This window comes from Sabethes cyaneus, chromosome 2, assembly GCF_943734655.1.
Source record: "Sabethes cyaneus chromosome 2, idSabCyanKW18_F2, whole genome shotgun sequence".
In the NCBI taxonomy this organism is placed as follows: Eukaryota; Metazoa; Arthropoda; class Insecta; order Diptera; family Culicidae; genus Sabethes; species Sabethes cyaneus.
In genome coordinates this window covers 129,947,855-129,972,130 of record NC_071354.1, presented here as the reverse complement: position 1 = coordinate 129,972,130, position 24,276 = coordinate 129,947,855, and the positions used below count along the sequence as shown (strand labels likewise).

Sequence of the window (24,276 nt, the reverse complement as noted above, 5' to 3'; positions counted from 1 at the left end):
AGCAAAATAGTCTTCTGGAAAAATATCACTCCCTTACGTATAATAAATTTTGAAGAACATCATATTAAGCTACCTGTTGAGATAAATAAGTTATAAGAGGAAATATGATTTTACGGGCCGTCCATAAACAAAGCTCCACTGCTGAAAATGCATAAGAGTTAGAAATTTTATATGTTCAGAAAAGTTATGTGAAATTAATTCATCTTTAATGTTTTGATAATAAAAAATCGAAAACAAACTTATTTGAAAAATTATTACTTGAATTGTTGTTACGGTATTATTTAAACATTGGACGACCCGTTCAAAAGATGCATCATATTTTTATTCAAAAAGTTGCCGAAAACTTCATTGAGCTAAATTATCCCGTTTAGGCGCAATCATTTTTGTCCGTCTAAAATCGCTTTCTGGACCATAGTGCAGCGGTTTTTCGATATTGCCTCCCCACTCCCCACCCCTCCTTGCTTGACAAGCATAGTTTCAATGTGTTTAGTAAGTACAGGATAATTTTTTTTTTATTCTATATTAGAGAGGTTTTCAGCCTGCGGCTGGTTCGCCTCTTAGGATAATTATTATTAAAAAACGAGTTTTGAACACACAATATGATACATACAGGATAGTTACTTTATTTTATGAGCGATTCCACGGAGTTTCGCAAAACGATTTTAATTTTCCATTTTTGATTAAGCTGAAACTTTGTATAGATATTCTCCTTTAAAAACCCGAATTAATCCACCTAGCGGTGTGACCTAGCCTTTCTACTGCCGCAATAATTTTTTTTTAATTTTTCAAGAACATCTATAATTAAGTTGACTATATTTTTAAATATCCGTTCCTTATTTTTCAAAATCCTCCTCCAAAAAGAATATCTGAATTTGAAAAAATAACTGAGTAAAGCATTAGATATGAAAAACGAAAAAGAGAAATTGGACTTTTTCTTAGTTGGTGCTCTTTCAGTCAATTATCTTTGCATGAAAATCAAAACTTGAGCTTCTTTTGAATAAACTTTAATGAAAAAATAGCTTGATCGTATCGTTTATACGATATTGCCCGTTAGATGTTTTAGGAAACGATGAGATCAAAGAAACAAAAGCAGCGCCATAAACATGCTTGAGGATGGGAAATATGATCGATATAATTTTCGGCGCTTGTTATTGTTGCTGGTATGAGTGGACCCATATTTATATAAGTGTCTAAGTGTCACTCTCCCTAGCGAAAACAAATCGTACAGAATTATTAGTAATCTTTTCTTCCTCTTTTTCATATAAAGCTTCTAAGCTCTAGCATCTATTGATGCGCAAAATTTGTTTGAAATTGGTATAAATTTATTTGGGAAAATCAACTCATTAGTATTTTCAATCCCATACACCACTATACCTATATGATTAAATCAAATACTTTTCTTCGCTTTTTGCTTTGCTCGTCCGATTGCGAGTAACGGCAAATAAAGAAAATGACAATTGAAATGTTTCTCACTCTTCTTGTATTTCTATGCAAATTTTAAAATTACAAATCGCATATACATACATACACGCAAACATACATACATACATACATACACGCATGCATGCATACATATACATACATAACACATTCATTGAATACAATCGACCCATGATTAATTTATTTCGATTTTATACATTTTAACTGTTTAATATACGGCGCTTTAGTGTTAAAATTTGAATAACTTTTGAATAAATCGTCCGATTTTCAGTAACTTAGTTTCGTTTGATAGATCTTAACAGTAACTTTCAAATGATAATAAATTGTAGGATGTTTCCCTTTGAATTAATGGTTATATGCAACAAAAAACTGTTTAAAATACATTTTTTCACATTTCTTTATGTAACTTTCAAACCACAAGCCCATTCATCATGAAATCTGGAATTTGAGGTTCTGAATGACTTCCCTTTCATATGCAATCAATTTTGTTCAAATCGGTTAAGGGACCTATGAGATAATGAAGTCCCATATTTTTCGTATTTTTATACATAACTTTTGAACTAAAAGTCCGATCAGTATGAAATTAAATAGCAAACAATGGGACACCTAGACCTTTCATTTGACACTAAGATCATTATTTGATCATTAAAATCGGTTCAGCCATCTCCGAGAAATGTTGGCTCAATCAAAAGCGTCCACACACACACACACACACACACACACACACACACACACACACACACACACACACACACACACACACACACACACACACACACACACACACACACACACACACACACACACACACACACACACACACACACACACACACACACGCACACGCACACGCACACGCACATACACACACACACACACACACACACACACACACACACACACACACACACACACACACACACACACACACACACACACACACACACACACACACACACACACACACACACACACACACACACACACACACACACACACACACACACACACACACACACACACACACACACACACACACACACACACACACACACACACACACACACACACACACACACACACACACACACACACACACACACACACACACACACACACACACACACACACACACACACACACACACACACACACACACACACACACACACACACACACACACACACATACACAGAAAATGCTCAGTTTTCGAAACTCGAATGAGTCGAATGGTATATGACACTCGTTCCGCTAAACTTTCTTTCGATTTTCGGTTTTTCGAGTGATTCCTATACCTTTATACTATATTTTCATATAGTAGAAAGGCAAAAAGATGTTATTTTACCGTATCAATGATTTTTTTAAGATCTCGACTGCTTTATCAAAAGGGCCTAACCAAAAATGGTACTAATGTTTATGTTTATGTTTATTGAATATAATCATCCGATCTAATTGATCTTAATGATCTTGGGGTGGAGAAAAGCCGTCTTGATATTCTCAAGAGATATAAAAACCCCACCATCTTTTAGGCACATACAGACATACATGAAACAATGAAAAATTACAAATAACATTGTAGTCATAAACAATTAAATTAAAACGTCCTACACATAGTACACCACTATTTAAAAATTCTTGTCTTCAGCTTGTTTTTGAAGGAAGCAGTAGTTTCGTCAAAGTCGAATAGTTCGATGACCTCAACAAATGTTCGTTGGAACCTGGTTATTGGTTCGTTATTGCCGTATTGGCTACTGTGGAATGGTAAATGGATTAGGCTACGTTGACGTAACGGCCGTTCAGGCGTATTGAACTGAAAACGTGACAGCAGGGCGGGGTAGTCAACTTCGCCTTTTAGAATTTTGGCGGCAAATGTGGCCTGGGTAATTTTCCGACGTGTAAGCAGTGTGTTTAAATTGATCAGTTGACACCGATCTGGATACGAGAGCAGGTTATTGGCATCTCTACAAGATAATCGTTGTAGAGCAAACCGAACGAATCGCTTTTGTATTTGTTCTATACGGTCGTTCCAGTACTCCTGATATGGGCCCCAAATAATGCAAGCAGTTTCTAGGAGATGTCTTACCAAAGCGCAGTACAACGATCGAAAGCACAATGAACTCGTTAGAAACTTTTTTGATAAACCCAAGCTGGCAGTTTGCTTTCTGTATGATGATCGATCGCTGCGTATCAAAAGTCAATTTATTATCCAATGTAACGCCTAGGTCTTTTACTTCATGAACTCTTGCCAAACAAGTTCCTTCGATGTGATAGTCGTGAGGTATTGGATTTTTACATCGCGTGAATGATACAACACAAAATTTCTCAACACTTATGATAATACGGTTCCACTTGCACCACTCAACAAAACGATGAAGAATTTTCTGAAGCTCACGGCAATCTTCAGTGTTTCTAACAACCAAGAAAATTTTCAGGTTGTCAGTGTAACGCCCCTGCCCAGACTTAAGTCCCGAAAGATATTAACCGCGGTAGTCTTTCACTTATAGCATTGACCTAGTCCCGGAGTCAATGAAAGGATCATGTGGTGTGTCAATTTTATCCCTTTTTTCACTCCCCTCTGTCGCTTGTTCTTTAAATTAACAAAATTTCCTTCTCATACCTACCTACTAGAAATAATCGGCAGGTTTGAAATTAGAAATATCATTTTTGCTCAAAGAAGTTCATTTGAGCTAGCGTAATTCACGACGGGTTATGATACTAGCTTCATTCATACGTACAAGAACTCGCGACACTTCTTCTTCTTCTTCAGCAGCATAGAGCCGGGGTGGCTCGTGCTGTTTCAAGCACTCGTCTCCATTCAACTCGGTCTTGGGCCACTCGTCGCCAATTTCCTAGTCGTCTCAGAAGTCGCAAATCGCTTTCGACCTGGTCGAGCCATCGTGCACGTTGGGCCCCCTGTTCCTGGTGCCGGTGGGGTTGTTGAAGAGGACCGTTTTCGTCGCACTGTCGTCCGGCATCCTTACGACGTGTCCGGCCCACCGTAGCCTGCTAACTTTCGCTAGATGTACGATGGGAGTCTCCCCAAGCAGTGCCTGTAGCTCGTGATTCATACGCCTCCGCCACTCTCCGCTTTCAGTTTGTACTCCGCCAAATATCGTCCGCAGCACTTTCCGCTCAAACACGGTAAGGGCGCGTATGTCCTCCGTAAGCAGCGTCACGGCTTCAAGTCCATAAAGAACTACCGGTCTAATAATGGTTTTGTACATTGTTAGCTTCGTGCGGCGGCGTATGCTTCCTGATCGTAGCGTTTTACGAAGGGCAAAGTAGGCCCGATTTCCCGCTTGGATGCGCCGCTGGATCTCCTTACTAGTGTTGTTGTCCGCGGTCATCAGCGATCCCAAATACACGAACTCTTCTACCACTTCTAGTTCGTCGCCGTCAACGGTTACCGTCCGTGGGAGGCGCGCATTTGTTTCCTTTGAGTCTCTTCCTTTCATGTATTTGGTCTTCGACGCATTTATTTTTAGCCCAATTCTCCTAGACTCCGCTTTCAGTCTGGCGTAGATTGCCTCCGCCGTCGCAAAGTTCCTGGCTATGATATCGAAGTCATCTGCAAAGCCTAGAAGTTGGCTGCTCTTGGTAAAAATCGTGCCTCTCGTTTCAATGCCCGCTCGTCGGATCACCCCCTCAAGAGCGATGTTGAACAGCATGCAGGATAGACCGTCCCTTGTCTCAACCCTCGTCGCGTCTCGAAGGGACTCGAGAGTGTCCCAGAGATGCGTACGAAACACATCACTCGATCCAATGTAGCTCTGATCAGTCGCGTCAGTTTATCCGGAAAACCGTATTTTGTTTCGATCGACTGTATCGTATGCTGCTTTGAAATCGATAAAGATGTGATGCGTGGGCACGTTGTACTCCCGACATTTCTGCAAGATCTGTCGGATAGTAAACATTTGGTCCGTAGTTGCGCGAGCCCCCATGAAACCCGCCTGATAATTCCCTACGAAACCTTGTGCTATCGGTGACAGCCGGCGTAACAGGATCTGGGAGAGTACCTTGTAGGCGGCGTTTACCAGCGTAATATCACGATAGTTGCAGCAGTCTAGCCGATCACCCTTTTTGTAGATGGGACAAACCACTCCTTCCATCCATTCCATCCATCCGCGACACTAATAGGCGTGGTTAACAAGGCAACCATTGAAATTTAAGCTGACTCAACAGCAAAAACATTTTTTTGGGAAGATGGCAACAAACGCGACACCAGTAAGGTGACACAGAAATTACTGCAAGCAATACACCGCCGGTAAGGTCGACACTAAAACCGTCGGCATAAACCGCATATACTCCAAAATGTGTAAACGAGACCGGCGCAACAGCGTTACGGCAAATGTTTTGGTTTATCAATCAGTTCAAGGCCGGCACGGCTACGAATGGTTACACTTCGCTATTACTACAAAGGTAGTGGCTTATGTTTACACCTTTGTCGTACTGCCCAAAACCATGAGCTTGATTAGCCCAAGGCCAATACCAATACTAATAGTCGGATATAAAACAAATTACTGTCAATATTATCCTGTGGCCCTATTTAACATACATACCAAGGCTAGAGGAGGTAAAAGTTTAATGTAGAGCGGTGCGACCCCGAGTGCGTACAAGCCAATGAAAATAATAAGAATAGCACAATTTCCTACACATATTTAGTTGAATATTTTACCCCAAGCGTAGATTAGTTTAAACCTTTTTTGGGAAATTGTAACAATTAAGAAACAATTCCGACACATAGTTTATCGGTATTAATAGTAACCAACCCCGGCGGCAAAACCAGCACCGGTAGGCAAAGTGAATTCAGTACTACCTTCCGCGCTGCAAAACAGCTGACAATAAATACAAACGAGTTGATGATATACATTTTATGGCCAGAGGTACAAAATCAACGCCAAGCAAGAGGGGCAGCTTCAAACTAAACTGCCACTGAATAAAATTCTGAATTTCAAAAGACGAACCAGCCGGTAATAATAATATCAATGCGTGTAACACTCACAATATTACTGGTATTATTTTCCTTTATTTTTCTCAAATGCATACACCTCAAAAAATTACACCTGTATATAACATTACTTCACCTACTTATAAACGAAACAAAAAAAATGGCCAACGAAACCAATTGTAAATACGAATTTCCAAAAGAAGATGCTATGCCATGCATCCCATAGTACTACGCGCGGAACACTTTGCAAAAGAATTGCCGAAAGAGGGGTCACATGCGCCGTTAATCCATGTTGTACTCGTGAAACTAAGAGGCAGAGCCGCGGCAGCAGTATGCCAAATTGTGGCCGACACATGGCCTGAAGTAAGAGAAAATTTATTGAAAGAATTTGGGGAGCACCGCTCCATTGAAGCGGTGATAAATATAATAGAAAAATTAAAACAGGGAGAATATGAAACCATACACGAGTATAAAAAAAGAATATTAGGAATTAAAGAGCTCGTAGATGAGCACGAATCAAAACATGAAGCTATCGAGTCGGCAATGCAAATAAGTCTCCGTATGCATACCCTAGCAGATCTATACGATAAAAACCTGAAGGAAGCTGCTCTAGGCAATCGAAATTTAAGCCTCAAACAGCTACTAGAAAATTTAGAACGCCTTCAAGAGGAGCGTTACAGTATCGCCGAAGTAGAGGAACGGCTAAATGATTTAGAAATGACCAAATTACAAAGAGAGGCACAAAATCGAAAGTCTCAAGTATGCTACGCTTTTAATTGTCGAGAAGAACACTTTGATAATATAGTTAAAAATGATAGAAAATTTGTATTCATGACCTCAAGCGAATACGACCACAGGTCACATAATAGAGTCAATCAACCCAGGTGGGTGAACAGTATCTATAACAGGAACAGCTATCAAAGTAATAACGAGCATGATGGTAATTATAGCGGAAACGGTCATAGGGAAAGAAATTATCACCAGCCACGACAGAGAAGTGGCGGTTCAAGAAATTGGCACGATCCACCGGATCAATTTGCTCAGAAAAATCAGGGACCAAGATCCCAACAATATCCAAACAACACATACATTCGGCCAGAAAATATAGATAACACGACGTTTGCCACTAACGAGTTGCGAGCACCCCAAAATTACAACAGCGATGCAATAAACACGCAACAGTTTAATAGACCCACAATAGGGCGAAATATGTGCCAGTGCGCGGTGGTACACAACAATGAAACCAGCAACAGTTATCATAATCAACGGGAACAATTTGCTCAGAATGATCATAGTTCACAAAACGCAGAGGGCTTTGGGAGCCTGTCAGGGTGTTTTCAAAATAGAAAATGGAGCAACAGCGAGTTTCAACGCCACAGGTACAAATGTATACATTGTGAAAAAATATATACAAACCCGAATTAATCCACCTAGCGGCGTGACTTAGCCTTTCTACTGCCACAATAATCACTATTTAATTTCTCAGGAACATCTCTAATTAACTTGACTATATTTTGAAATATCCGTTCTGTATTCCTCAAAATTCTTATTTGCCAGTCAAATTCACAACGTATTGCGTACAATAATTATATTTTCTTTCCTTGGGTGCAGAAATACTTGTAAGCGTCATTTATGTTACTTGATGAACATATTATTTAGTTTTATAACATTTACGTGATTTATAGAAACATAATGTAAACACAAAAGATAATTTTTGCAGACTTGAATGAATATATATATAGACAGCCTTAACATTCAGGCCTTAGAGCCACATACGAAACTTGTTTTGAATTGACAATATGAAATATGTGTTCATAGCAGATTTTTTGATATTTTGATATTAATACCATGCGCTCAAAAGTTAGCATCTTTGGAAAACAAGAGTTCAGAAAAATTATTATCATATTTCGATTTTGAAGAAAAAGGATATCTACAACAAAATGGTTGATCTCAAAATTTTACTATTAGTTTGCTTGGCTTCAATTTTGCAATATATCTGAATTAGAAAAAATAACTGAATAGAGCATTAGATATAAAAAAAGAGAAATGGAAATATTTCTTAGCTGACGCTCCTTCAGATAATTATTTTTGCATGAAAATCAAAACTTAAGCTTCTTTTGAATGTACTTTCATGAAAAGATAGTCATTAGCTTGATCGCATCGTTTGTACAATGTATCCCGTTAGAGGGTTAGGAAAACAAGATGAGGTCGAATAGTGCAAAAGCTGTGCCATAAACATGCTTGAGAATGGGAAATATGATCGATGTGATTTCCAGTGCTTGTCAATTCGATTTATTTATTGAAATATGATGCATGACATAAGATTTCTGTCTTTTAAAGTGTCACTAACGAAAACAAATCGTACAAAATTACTACCGTACAATGTTTTGCTCCTATTTTTATATAAAATTTCTAAGCTCTAGTATTTATTGATTGGAAACAGCATCTATTGATGCGCAAAAATTGTTTGCAATTTATATAAGTTTATCTGGAAAAATCAATCCATTAGTATATTAAATCCTATACACCACTATATCTAAATGCTTAAATTAATGCTTTTCTTCGCTTTTTGCTTTTCTTGTCTAATTGCGAGTTACAGCAAGTGAAGAAAATTTATTTATTTATTATTTATTTATTAAAATGACAATCGAAATCTTAAATTAAAGAAAAGAAAAAACTTTTTCCGATTGAATCCCACTACAGTGGGATTTCGAATTTGGCAATGTTCGATTTTGGCAACAAAAGTATCCGTTTTTGGCAACACAAAATATTTTACTTCCAAAAGTATGCTTAAATATCGAAACGTGCCGCTCGAGCCAAAAATGCTGATGCTTAAATATCAGTCAGTTTCCGCATTACTTTAAATGACGAAAAAATATTGCCCTAAGTGTGTACATGAAAAAAAGTTTGCGATCATAGAATGTTTCGAACAATAATATTTTTATTGCCGTAGGATTATGTCTTACCGTAGGTCACCAAAAACTTACTTACACCGCATGGATAGGTCTTGGCGGATTTTGTGAAAAAGGTTGCAATCGTTGATTAATAACATTTAGTTAATTTCCAATGCATTTACATTCAATTTTGTCATATCAAAAAGGGTCTCGATTTTGGCACGGTTTCGATTTTAGCAACATAGGCGACACGCATTTGTTGCCAAATTCGAAATCCTACTGTATTTAATATTTATTTGCGACAGATGCATAGTTCGCCTACAACGTGCAGGCTTCATCAGTGTCTTATTTCGAAGTGTATACGTATCTGTCGCGAATAAATTTTAAATATTGGAATTCAGTCGGAAAAAGTTTTTTCTTTTCTTTAATTTCAGAGTTCGTATTCCACATTCCACTAAGAGGCTTCGAAAACTTCAGACAATTGACATGTTTCACACTCTCCTTGAATTTCAATGCAAATTTCAAAATTGCAAATCGTCATCACAAACACACATATACATACATACACACATACATACACACATACATACATACATACATACATACATACATACATACATACATACATACATACATACATACATACATACATACATACATACATACATACATACATACATACATACATACATACATACATACATACATACATACACACATACATCACACACATTGAATACAATCAACATTTGATTGAAATGTTTTGGTTTTACACGTTTTAACGGTTTAATGTACGGTGCTTAAGTGTTAAAGTTTGAATAACTTTTGAATGAACCGTCCGATTTTCAATAACTCGGTTTCGTTTGATAGATCTCAACAGTAATTTTCAAATGATAATAAATCTGGTGATGCTTTACATTGAATTAATGCTTATATGTTACAAAAATATGTTTTAAATACAATTTTTTCACATTTCTTTATGTAACTTTCAAACTACAAGTCCAATCGTCATGAAATTCTGAAGTTAAGGGTTTGCAAGGCTCCTCTTTCATATGCAATCAATTTGGTTCAAATCGGTTGAAGGACTTATGAGATAATGAAGCCCCATATTTTTCGTATTTTTATACATAACTTTTGAGCTAAAAGTCCGATCAGTATGAAATTCAATAGCGACCTATGGGACACCTAGACCTTTCATTTGACACTAAGATCATAAAAATCGGTACAGCCATCTCCGAGAAAAGTGAGTGAGATTGAAAAGCGTCACATACACACACACACACACATACACACACACACACACACACACATACATACACACACACAGAAAATGCTCAGTTTTCGAAACGAAGTCGAATGGTATATGACATTCGGCCCGCAGGACCTTCTTTCCATTTCCGGTTTTTCGAGTGATTTCTATACCTTTATACTATATATTTATATAGTAGAAAGGCAAAACCTAACGAATATGATCAATGGCACCCAACGGGAAATGAGCGTTGGGAAAATTATATGGCATTTGAGATTATGCCGATGAACCAAGCAGTATAAAAGTATTATACGGAAAATCGGCGCATCATGGAGTAAGAGATACCAGCATGTGCGTCGCAAAACGTATTTATTATACAACAGATCGTCAACTGATGATGACCTTTTTGGGAGGAGAAAGAGAGCGAGCAATCCTGAACATGATTTTGGACTCGGGAGCTTGCGATAATGTGATTACCATTGACGCCGCATTGCGGGTAAATAGATTACCGAGAGCGCAGGAAACCACTGTTTTTAACGGAATTGGAGGCGCTAACGTTAGAACATTAGGCACTGTATGGGACGACCTGATGCTCGGTGAGCTAACCTTGTCAACCAAATTTCACGTGGTCAGCAGCCTACCGGGAGAGGCAGATGGCATAATTGGTGCAGGTTTTCTAAGAAAACATACACTGCATGTAGGCAGCAACCTTGACTATATAGTGCTGCAGAGGGAAGTAAACGAAAGGGGAGTAATAGACCCGAATCCTAAGGAAATGAAGGAAGCAATGGATCGCACGGTGGTCCCATTGGTATCAGAACACGCGTTTTTTTAATTACGTCGAAATGGTTGATCATACTGGTTAAGTATGTTCAGAGAAATTTCTCAGTGTTAAAAGCTCTTTCATATGGCATGAACGATTACTTGATTAATCCCCCTAAAAGTAAGATAAAAAATTTATTTTTTGAACAATAAGAGATACAGCAAAACAATATTCTACAAATTTTTTGGAAAGATTATTATAAAGAACTTTGCCAAAGAAAGTAACCTTCTAGCTATTATAGTTTTAGAGATAAGGAACAATTTTTGTGGAGATTTTACGATAATCAATTTTTTGACCACAGCTCTTTCTACAGTATTTATACACATTAGACTTGTTCGGCAAAGATTTTCAAACAGTCAATTTACATACTTTTCTAGAATATAGTAACTTGCTATGCTATATTGGAGCGGTGCTATCAAACGAGAAATCAACCAATCACCCAATTGCTTTTGCGAGTCGTGCACTTATAGGTGCTGAAACTCGATGTCATATAATAGAAAAGGAACTACTTGCCATTGTATGGGCAGTAGATTCTTTTAAACATTATATTTACAATCAGCGATTTATAGTGTATACTCACCATAGACCGCTGGTGTCAATCTGGAGATTGAAGGAAACCTCCCCAACACTCACGCGATTACGCCTTAAACTTAAGGGGAAACCGAAAGTGGCTCAAAGATGGCTGGATAAATGGCTACCATTCGAAGCATGTATTGTTTTGTGCCTTAAAAATGCATCTGTATTGGCAGAGCACGCTTTCGCCACGTAATCAGTGCTTCCAGCGCTGTTATAATTTCCTAAAACTTGTAATTCAATTTATCGATCTGCTATGTCTCAATAAACGCTCAGCAAAACATAATTGCTAATGGAAAATAAATTTAATTGATCATCATTAAGTGTTCATAAAACGTATAATCTGGAATTAGTTAATAGATATTTGGTTGTGCACATATTTCGTTGAACTAGCGATTTCCGAAAAAGCAGCAACACAGTATCAAACTTTCGCCGCATCGATGAGCTTAGAGTGAAATAAACAAACATAACGCAATCCGATGCAAGCGGATTAATTAAACATCCTAGTGATCCTACGCATTATTCAGTTGCTGCTGTTAATTTTGATTGAATCGGAATGCCTCGATAAAGAAAACAAACCCTTTTTCGGGATGTTTGTAGTCAGTGCGTTTGGCTGCGGATCAGCTGTTAATGTTTGCAAGCTCCGCTATTTGACATATATTACCAATACTAATGCAATATTCAAATAAACGTTTAGGTTTTTAACGAACACATGAGATGTACAGTACAGTGTCGCACTAACACAATAACGTTAGCCACTTTCGGTTCCGCCTTAAAGGGCTTGAGTGCGACATACGCTACAAGTAAGGCCGCGAAAATATTGTTGCCGATTTTTTATCTCGCCCGTACCTCGCCCGTAATCAAATAAAATTCCAATGAAAATAACAACTACGGCCGCAGAACCGTTTGAGAAATTATTCATGGATATTGTAATATTACCCGAGTCAGATTGGGGTAACAAATATGGCCTAGTCATGCAAGATGACCTGACTAGATTTTTAACAATTGCGCCGATGGCTAATCAAGAAAGCATAACGGTTGCACTAACTTGCGTAGAAAATTTGATTTGTAAATTTAGAGCTCCGGTGGAAGTAGTCACCGATAATGGAACAAATTTTGTTAGCACACTAATGAAAGACGTGTGCAAAATTTTGAAAATTAAGAAAATAACCACAAGTCCAGAGCTGCCACAAATACAGATATTTGTGCATGCATAAATTTGGGACCCATCAATTATTTCAGTAGCTGTGATATCTGGCTCTACTAATGTTCCTGAAATATAAAGTACTTCATGAACTATTTATGTTATTTAAAAGATTAGATCGAGAAAATTAAATACTCCGGAGAAAACAGTATGGTCCCAAATTTATGCATGCACAAATATCTGTATTTATGGCAGCTCTGCACAAGTCCGTACCACCCACAGGCGAACTTAGTGGAGCGATCAAATCGCGAGTTAAAAACCTATTTAAGGCAGTATGTTGGAGGAAAGCCCCACACATGGGACCAGCACCTGCCCTTTTTTACTTTTGAATATAACACAACGGTGAATTCATCAACAGGATACACACCGTTTGAACTAATGTATGGTCGGAAAGCTAACATTCCGTCATCAATTTATAAACGTCAAAATGAAGACGAGTTAAATTATAACACGTATATACAGGAAATGAGGAGCATATTTTTTAAGATGCACCACACCGCGAAATTTAATATTATCCAAAGAAAGACGGAAAGAACTCTATGACAGAAACGCAAATAATTGGCAGCCCATGTGGGGCGATTTAGTTTTGGTTAAGGCTGTTCCGACAGGAACAGGACAAAAATTACCGAATAATTGGCGAGGACATATGAGGTGGTCGAATTACCGAGTGAAATGACGACGGTAATTAAAAATGGGAACAAATTGGAAAAAGTACATAACAATCATCTAAAACGTTATTATGATTAGCAAAGTAAACAACGGTATAAAGTAATTATAAAAGAATTAAGAATCAAGAATAATCATTGTACATATGTATATATATGAAAAAAAAATAATAATCTTAATTTTCGTTCTAACTACATTTTGTACACATTTTTATTGTAAATTTGCACTAACCATTTTTTTTCGTGACATGAAGCTTGTAATTTGCCTTTAGGGTTAAGACGATTTTTTTTCTATTTTACTCATTAGAATTACGAAAAGACTCGTCTAGTACAAAATACAGGTCTACATACATAACTTTGCACGAAAACAATGGGTTCTCTCTTTTCATTTTTTTGAGAAGAAAAAACAATCTAATTACACTCGCATTTACCGAAAATTTAACAAGCAAAATTTTTTAATATTTAATTTTTAATTTTAAGCAAAATGAAGTAATGACGGGTAAGATGAGTACCAGTTTTTTTAGATGGTTCAGAAGTGTTGTCAGCAGGGGTGCTGATTGCCACCCTTGGACAAGGAGAAATATCACAAGGAAGACATTGGACAATTTTTTTTGTTTGTCATTTTTTTTTCATTACAGCCAAGATAAAGAGTAGAGAAGAGTCTGGAAAAGACCTCTTTGAATAAGAGTATTATAAAGAAAACAGTAAGTATTCATGGGATTTGAAAGGAATAAACAAGAAAAAGATATAAGAAAGAACGGAGCCTGGAATTGAGAATTATGGGCTATTTTAAAGAATATTAGTAAAAAGAAATAATACGACGACGAACAGTATGAAACAAAGAGACAATAGACAGAGTATTTAAAAGAAAAGAAAAAGCGGTTTTTAACTAAAATATGAATAAAAAGGGCGAAAAAGGCACTACATAGGAAGCTAGAACACTATGTGGGTACAAAAACCCGGAACAAGGAAATATGAAGTAATGAAACTACACGTATTCGGTACATAGATAACATGAGATACTATGTGCTGGTAAACGGGCAATAAAGATACCTTTTTGTTACTGTTGGAGAAAGAAACATTATAAAGGACGACATTAGACTGTGGGGAAAAGGATGTTAGGACCAAAAATTGAAACGATGGTAGAATCTCCTGACGAGATCTCGCGAGACGGCCAAGAAGACTGTTGAAAAACAAATACCAGTTAGCCGAATAACTGGAGTAAGCGAGTGTGTGTGAATGTTATGAGTAAATGGACGGGTTTCGGCGCCCGGAATGTATGTAAGCGTGTATGACAGTTCTATCAAGGCCTATTGTCAGTATTCTCAGAATAGGTGGACGCACCTACAGAGGGAGAGGGGAGGAGATGCAAATACTGCATAACTAAAGTGGAAAAGTTGGAAAAAGAAAACAAAATACGCGACGAATATTTTGGGAAGAAAAGTACAGACGATCGAAGCGGCACATATGAAAAGAAAAATACGCGACTAATAGATTAAAGAAGAAAAACGGGGCGCGAAATAATCACAGAAGTCATATTGAAGAAACCAACGAGTATTTAAAAGGAAAGATATTCGACTAGAGACAAAAATTTTAAACCGCGAACTACTCAAAGTCGCTAAAGTAGGGAAGAATAATAATAAAAAAATGACAAATATAACAAGCATGTAATGAAATATAACAAGCAAGAAGAAAAATTTAAATTACCTATAGGGGAAGAAATAGATAAGAAAATGTGGGATATATTATTTGTATTTGTTCTGGCTTTTGTAGGCGTTTTGCCCTTAAGCAATAATTGAATTAGTTATAAATTAAACATTGACTTAAATAATTATAAATACATAAAATCTAAACACTATATAATTGACCTCTGTAGTACAAACTTAGTCTTCGTCTTAACATATTCGGTGTCATATCCAAAGTTATAATCTCTCGAAGTCCGTTAAACTCGTGCATGAACCTGCATGTCGCTTCATGCTGCGTATAGTTTCTGCTACGAAGAGGAGGCTCGAATGTTCTGCGTCGACGAAGTACAGCGGGACTCCTATTTAAACTTAATTTGTCCCTTAACACTTGGCTTCTTACTCGACCAGACAATACATTCAGAAAGAAGACAACATCCGTTATTTTATGTCTGGCGGTCACGGTATCCAGATCGACAAGCATACACAGTTGCTCATATGGAGGGAGGGGGTCGTTGTTCCGTACTAAGTTCCTTAGGGCAAATCTCACAAATTTTTTCTGAATGCCTTCCAAACGGTTTATTTGATAAGAGTACTGCGGCCTCCAGACGGTACTCGCAAAATCCAGCTTGGATCGGACTAAGCCGATAAATATAGCTAGCAAAGCATGCGGATCGGTAAGTTCGCGTCCAAATCGGCGCACTAGTGCAAACATCTGCAAACATTCTTTAACCAAATTATTTATATGACAGTTGAACGAGAGCTTTTCGTCAAATATAACTCCTAAGTCTCGTATCACTGTCACTCGCGGGATATCTGTTTCTTCGTAGCTATAATCAAATACAATTGGCGCTGATCTTCTTGTAAACGTCAAAACAGAACATTTCCTGGGATTTACTGATAACCCACAGGCAGCACAGAATCTGCCAAAGTTAACTAGATCTTGTTGCAGGGCAAAACATTCTTTGGTGGTCTTTACTGGTAAGAATAGTTTGACATCATCGGCGTATACCAGAATATTTGCTTCTACGATGAAAGTGGAAAGATTGTTCATCACTAGTACGAAGAGTAACGGACCTAGATGGCTTCCTTGTGGAACACCTGGGTTTACGGTGAACGGCTGTGAAACTTCGCCGTGAATTTTCACATACTGCGTTCTGCATGTTAAATAGGAGTTTAACCAGTTTAGCAGTGAGCCTCTAATGCCGAAATCATAAGCTGCATCGAGTACACTACGAATTCCTACTGCATCAAAAGCTTTACTCATATCCGTGTAAATACAGTCTACTTGATATCCTCTTGATATGTAATCTGTCACGGTTGTATGAAATTCACACAGGTTCGTTACGACTGATTTACCCTTCAGAAACCCATGCTGAATCGATGATATTTGCCCACATACTTTGTCATATAGACCTTCGTACACGATTGCCTCGAACAATTTAGGAATAGCCGACTGAATTGCCACTCCGCGATAATTTTCTACGTCTGAACGATTACCTTTCTTATATATCGGTGTTAAATGCGAAACTTTCCACAGAGATGGAAAATAGCCAGTGCGAAGGGAAGAATTGAATAGAATGTCCAACGGTTCCACAATTTCTTGGACAAGGTCAGCTATCACACGATTCGTAATGTTATCAGCACCTGCCGATTTGTTTTTATCTAAGCCAAGTATATACTTTTTAATGGTATCTCGTCGAATTTCTAATATTTCATCATCTTCCGAAGCAACATCGGGATCAGGTAACGCTGTGTTTCGATACACGCTTTGGAAAAAATTAGCGAATAATGCAGCGGACGAATTGGCGTCTACTGAATAATTTTCCTTATAGGGTAAAGAACTAGTTTTAAGCAGTCTAAGCGGGTCACTGATTGTTTTACCTTATTACAAGCGATGGGTTGACTAAGTGGGGGATATCAGCATACCAATCTTCTTGCTATCTTTAGTTCTTCAAGCTGTTACCATTGGAAGACACTATTGTTGAGCTAAACTTTTGATTTTTCGCTTTAAAAGTTGGAGCGGTGGAACTAATTTTGAACACACCGAACCCATTTTCACCCGCAAGGTGCTGTTTTCAGCAATCCTGAAATCTGAATTTTTTTACGTCCCGTTAAAAAATCCCTCGAACTTTTCCCCCTATTCAGTAAGTTCGCGTTCCTATCCGCGACCTACTAATCGGCATCTGATGCGTAATCGGCATAGCGTATCGGCATATGCGTAAAATGCCATCTGTCTAAATTGTTTATCGGGGCATACACTCACCGCACCGTTCGGCAAACGGTATTCGTCGTCTCTTTTATTCTCTGGTGTTCTTATGGGAAACTGCGAGTTTGACGTCTCACTCGCTGTTCATAAGGATGGTGGGAGAACAAAAGAGGCAAACATAGAAGTGCACACGATCTAACTTTAGAACAGTGTTGTCAAAGCAAATAACATTGAAACACATCGTTGCTTTATTAAATCACTGAGAAAATCTTCGAAAATTATTGAAAAAGCTGTCTTTTGTGTTGTTTTTGATAAAGAAAAATTAATTATGAACATACATTTCTCTTAAAAGTATTGAACCACGTTTTCACCATAGGAGGTTTCAGTTAATTTCAAACATAAAATTCTTATTTTCAGAACCGAAACAGTATCTTGGCAACACGATAGTCCATCAGTTGTGCTGCAGCTGCTGCTACTGGTGAACAGGTTCCATCAATTCAGAATTTGTTTTCAGTTTTGTTAGAAAATAATAAAACTTTCGGCTAGTGACAAAGCCTTAGATAATAGAAAAAAAGAGACTGAATAATATGGTATGTGACAATTGAGTGCTTGACTTTCAGAGTGGTTGTAATCAGTGCTGAAAATTTGATGAATTCGTTAGTAGCGAGGTGGCGATTGCTGAAGAGCAGTTGAAAAATGTACGTTTTTGGACAACAATTTTTAATTCATCATATTTCTTGTCGGAAACCCAGTAAATTGTGTTTGTGTGAATCAAATGTATGATTAAGTGATTTGTGAAGATGATCCTATCAAAAGATTTTGAAAATATGAATAAAAAAGTGCATTTTCGGATCATTTATGTTCAACTGATTAAAATAGGTAACACTGCTTAACTCGTTCCTTACCCTACTTCATACTCACTAGATCCACAGGTTTTTTCCTCCTGCTATTGACAAAATTCCAGAAACATTTAGGCTCACTCTTCAAGTTTTCCTGCAGTTTTCCAATGTACGCACGATGTTCTTCCCTATGTGCCGCCTTAAACAAACTCAACAGTTGTTTATAAGCGGCAATACTCTCCGCTGTCCCAGCTCGACGCATGTATTTGAATGCCCTTCGTTTGTCCTTCATCAATCGAATCAACGAGGCAGAAAACCACTCAGGATACCTTTTATCTGTACGTTGACGGCACACAGAAGACGGCGTGTGTTTAACGAAAATGTTATAAAGCTTATTGTAGAACGAAATAACGTTAACATCCATCCAAGTACGCACTATCGCTTGATGATCCATATCATAATTAAATACATCGATTGAGCGAAGAAAATGTAGCTGTGATGTGGCTTGCCCTTGATATAATTCCAAATTATTCTCGAAGCATTGTCGGGAAATAAAAATGCTGTTCCAATCGGTACTTGCTAATTCCAACTGAACCGCTTCAATATTCATTAATTCGAATTTCAAGCGCGTTCTGCACACCCCTGATGCGTGCTCACGAGATGCAAGTGTTTTGACAAACAACAACATTGCATTGTGGTGAATTTCGTGCCTTATCAACGGATCCGTGATAGCCAGATTGCATATGTATGTATCTGTTGTAAACACAAGATCCAGGAAAGTATTATTTTGATTCGGCAAATTACAAATTTGCATTAGACCGGCTGCCAACAGTCCATCAACAATAGTGATCTCGCTTTGTGAGCTGATTTGTTCGGGTAAGTAAAAATGGTTACTTTCATCTTCTTGATATTGATTCCAATTTAAATTTGGCAGGTTGAAGTCTCCGATTACAATTAAATCATCTTCAGGCTGTAGATGACTCTCAATGGAATCAACGAATGATACGAACGAACTGTACCGCTGGATGCGAGAGGTAGGAGGTATATAGCAACAGCACAAAAACAGTGCTTCTGCTGCTAGTTTAATTTTTACACACAAAGCCTCATTATTTTCAGCTGTTATGTGATCCGAACTGGATAGGCGCCTGTTGACTGCGATAAGCGTCCCTCCACCTGACTGTTTATCGCTATTGGATAGATTTCGGTCACATCTGTAGACCAAAAAATGAGCTGGAAATAACATTTCGTCAACCACCGACTGATCGAGGTAAGTCTCCGTGAACGCGAACACGTCATAATCTAAAGCTAGAGCCGACATGTACACGTCCTTCTGTCGTTCAGTTCCCTTTATACTGTTCATATTCTGATAGTAGATTGTAATTTCAGATTCTTTTTTGCCCGGATTTCTTATACGCGATAGTTGACTAGTAGGCGATATGCTTGGTCGAACAATTGTCGCAGAGCAGGCGACACGCTGCTGGTCAATGAAAGGTGAAAGAATATTGTGCGCTGTGTTCGTTTCCGTATCAATAATGTTCGTGTCAATATTAATTTCAGTTCGTCGTGTATTTATCGTCAGTTGCTGTTGTTCATCTTCCCGGTCAGTTTCCAGTGCATGGAGTGGAGAAGCTTTCCGTATAGTGGATGCGGTTGTATGCGGCATCGGTTCCGGAGTCACGAAAATTCAAGACACTGCGTTTAGTGTTAACAAATTCACGGAAATAAATTCCCTTTTCCCAGCTTTCTGGCTGCATCGCCTTTTCTTTCAGATCTGGATTAATCCCAACTTTGAATGATACGAAATTCAGTTGGTTCAGATCCGCACCTTTACGCACTAGTTTTACTACTTCGATTGGCTCATCGGTCTCTAGATTTTGCTGAACCAGTCTAGAAATCTCTTCCACAGTGGCGTGTGGAGAGAAACGAGACAAAAACAGCCAAAATTTCGAGTTCGATGGTTGAACGATCAAATTAGAACCGGCGTCTTTGCTACCACACAGCATTTTAGATGCAATCGGTTCAACTGGGGAAGTGTCAACTTGAATACGCGGACGCTTTTGGGGCCTGTCGTTTATTTTCGGCCAGGAGTTTATATTGACAGGAGTTAGAGGATGCTTCACTAAAATTTGGTTTATCTTTTCCGCGTTGTTTTTTATTTCTGCCTTTAGCTCTTCAAGGATTGAATTGTGCTGGCTCCAAGTAGCTTGCAAGTAATCGCTTGTTGAGCCGAGAGCATCACGAAAGCGAACACCACTCATAAGATTTCTGCATCCTGGACACATCCAGAAGATAGCGGGATTTGATTTCGCCTCCGCCCACAGTTCCACATTTAGTTGCGCACATTTCAGGTGAAAAACAGATTTACAAAAACCTTGGCACACAACTGTCTGATTTTCATCACTAATATCAGTGGCACACGAATGGCATAGAGGTTTCATCTTTGGAAATAAAAAATAGTTCACTTATCGGAATTGATTTGCTTAAACTTCAGTGTCACTTTTAGTCACAATTAGTTCTCGAAATGATAGAATAAAATTTGTCTGGTAAGTAATATAAATACAACGTAAAATTTACAAAACATACAAGAGTCACGAAAAAACGTTCACAAACGGTTTGTTTACAAACAATGCAAATCAAGCAGTCCATTTAATGGATGCTCGAGCAAGAGTTAAAAGAAAAGAAATATAAATTAATAGAGATTTTATTTTTGCAAAGTGCGATTACAGTGATAATCAAGAAGGTAATTTCAACCGAGGATAATCAAAAAAGAAACTTATTTGGAAAAACTACGAACAAAACGGGTATTGATATAAAGAGAACATTAGCGAAAAAGCAGTTGTCATAAATCATCTTTTTTCTGATTGATTTTTTTTTATTTGGAAATTACACTTGTCAAAAGAAATTGTAAAGTAACTCGCGATCCACCGCCCGGTAATGCATGAGCGCAGTGCTTTCTTAGAATTCAAAAAAAAAAATGGTGAGCGATTGCCGGTTAGTAATTAAGAAGTGTTAATACGTATATACAATCTCGGCGACCACGAGAGCTAACGATGGGCGATGTGTCGCGCAAGACACCAACGGGGCTCAATATGCTAGAAGAGCCTAGACGAGGTAGTGGGAGTGGGGAGTAGCGAGCGTCAAGGACTGGTGATACCGGTAGAGGACAACCCAAGGATACAGTAAGTGGAGGCCAATTTAGCAACAAAAACACAACGTTTATTGAGAGGAAGTCCCTAATTAACTATTTACCTATTAGCGGAAGGTATATTGATCCAAGAGCACGAAGCCGAATAGTCAATGTGAAGAGCTTCGTGACCAACAAAGGTGCCGCAATCATAAATGGCAGCGCCGCAAATTAGAAAACTAAGACGAGAGCGCAACGTCGTCGAAAGTCAATATAGACGACTGCGCATTACTACAAAATCATCCCAATTTGAGATAGTGAGGATTACGATCCGACTGGTCGCGCTACATATGACCAGTCGAATTCGTTTTAGAACTACAACATGGTCCAATCATCCACTGGACGGATCAAAGACCGCTAGCCAATTGTGCGGTAGGCCAAGGGGCCGTGATGAAGTCTGGAAGCGTTTGAAACCAGCGATAAACGCACTGTACTGAATAACAATCCTGAACGAGGAAGCATGGACGCGCAGCCAATAAGCCGCGGGAAAACGAATGGACGACAACCTAGTTACTACGAGATGATGATACTAGAGACGCCAAGATGACATGGAAGAATATGCTCTGGTCCGACACGCTCAAAACTCCCACCATTACCCAAAATCGTCTGAGAGATATTCGAGAAAATGTATGGAAGCTACAGACGAGGTGACCTGGACCGGACGATGAGCATTCGAGTTTGGTGCGGAAAAAAACGAAATTGTGTGACAAATTTGTATATAACGAAAAATTATAAAAAAAGAAAATTAATTTGAATTACTCATTTTTGTGCTTACATGGCCATAAGGGCAGCACTTTTTGCTTGTAAGAACGAATACATTATATGTAACATTTTAACCCTCTAGTGCCCAAATTTTTGATTTGCTTGAAAAAATTCTAAAATGCTCATTTCGTGGCCAGAATAATGGAAAAAATATTCTCTAATTACTAAGTTCAGGAATAGTTTAATTATTTATAAAAATTCGTAACCCGCCAATTGGCGGTGTTGGGCACCTGGGCGCAAAAAAGTTGCGAAATCTAATTTTTCGATTTAATTTCTATTTATTTAGTCGTCAAATCATAGTAGACCTTTTACATTAGTTATTACATTATATTAGTTCTATCACTACAACACAGTCTACAAAGAAAACTGAACAGTGCAACTTTTAAATTACATAATATTGCTTACATTTTTTGCATCTAACGCGTAGAGTTAAAGTATTGTTTTAATTTTAATTTAGACATATTAAAGTCAATATTTTCGCAATGTTGGTTATAGGCGATCATCATCTGATTTAAAGGTCCGAATTTGGCATAGTTTGTGCGACAGTGACTTATGCTAAATATATTTCGGTTCCGCAATTGACGGTTCGGTACATAAAAGCTGAGTTTGGATAAAATTTCCATAGAATCTATACGGTGTGAAACAATATCGTTTACAAATGACACTTTGGCGAACTCACGTCGCTGTTTTAGTGTCTGTATATTTATAAGCAAGCAGCGGGCTTCATAAGAGGGAAGAGGAAAGCTTGTCCAATTTAGTTTACGCAAAGCAAACAGCACGAATTGTTTTTGTACTGATTCAATTCGTTCCTGGTGTATTAATGAAAATGGTGACCAGACTATGCTACAGTATTCTAATATTGACCTCACGTATGCAAGATATAGTGTTTTTATTGTGTATGGGTCACGGAAGTCGTAGCTAAATCTTTTTATAAATCCTAGCATACTGTTAGCTCTGTTGATAATTGTGTTATAATGTTCAATAAATGTTAGTTTTGAGTCTAATATAACTCCTAAATCTCTGATTTTTTCACACTTTTCAACCAAATTATTTCCTAGAGAAATTGTAATGTTTGGCATGTTTCTTTTTCTACTGAAGGCTATTGATCTACATTTATGAGTGTTAAGTTGAAGAAGACTTTTGTTACACCAAATATAGAAAACCTGTATTTCGAGCTGGAATACTCTGACGTCCTCCTCGTTTGTTATTTCTAAAAAGAGCTTCATATCATCGGCATATACTAATACCCTAACATTTTTCAGCAAAAAAGAGATATCGTTCACAAATAAAATAAACAAAAGAGGGCCTAAATGTGAACCTTGGGGAACTCCAGAGGTTACTTCTAGAGGGTTTGACTTTTTCCCTTCAAATTTGACTATTTGCTGACGATTAGTCAGATAGGATTCGATCCATTTAAGCAGATCTGATTGGACTCCTATTTTTTGTAATTTAAATAATAGCATGGGTATATCAACGCGATCAAATGCTTTGCTGAAATCAGTATATAATGCTTCTACATAGCTCCCTTTGTCCATTGCATTCAGCGAATAACTAACGAATTCAATTAGATTTGTATTAGTTGAGCGGCCCTTAAAAAACCCATGTTGCATATTAGATATTCTATTTTTGACTTGATTGAACAACGATTCATTAATGATTGCTTCAAAAAGTTTGGGAATACAAGAAATAATAGCAATACCTCGATAGTTACTTTTATCAGATTTTATACCGCTTTTAAAAATTGGAATGAGGTATGAGGCTTTCCATGCCTTAGGGAAATTGCCGGATTCTAGTGACATGTTAA

General features: G+C 37.8%; 1 protein-coding gene across 1 annotated transcript; it reads right to left on the bottom strand.

Annotated features, from left to right (window-relative positions):
- Window positions 1–64: 64 nt before the first annotated feature.
- LOC128735992 (uncharacterized) lies at window positions 65–20,189 on the bottom strand. The gene is made up of 3 exons (XM_053830479.1): window positions 18,668–20,189; window positions 16,377–17,230; window positions 65–73 (listed from the first exon to the last, which is right to left on the bottom strand). The coding sequence occupies exons 1-3, from the start codon at window positions 20,187–20,189 to the stop codon at window positions 65–67; spliced, it is 2,385 nt and encodes a 794-aa protein (XP_053686454.1).
- Window positions 20,190–24,276: the final 4,087 nt, after the last annotated feature.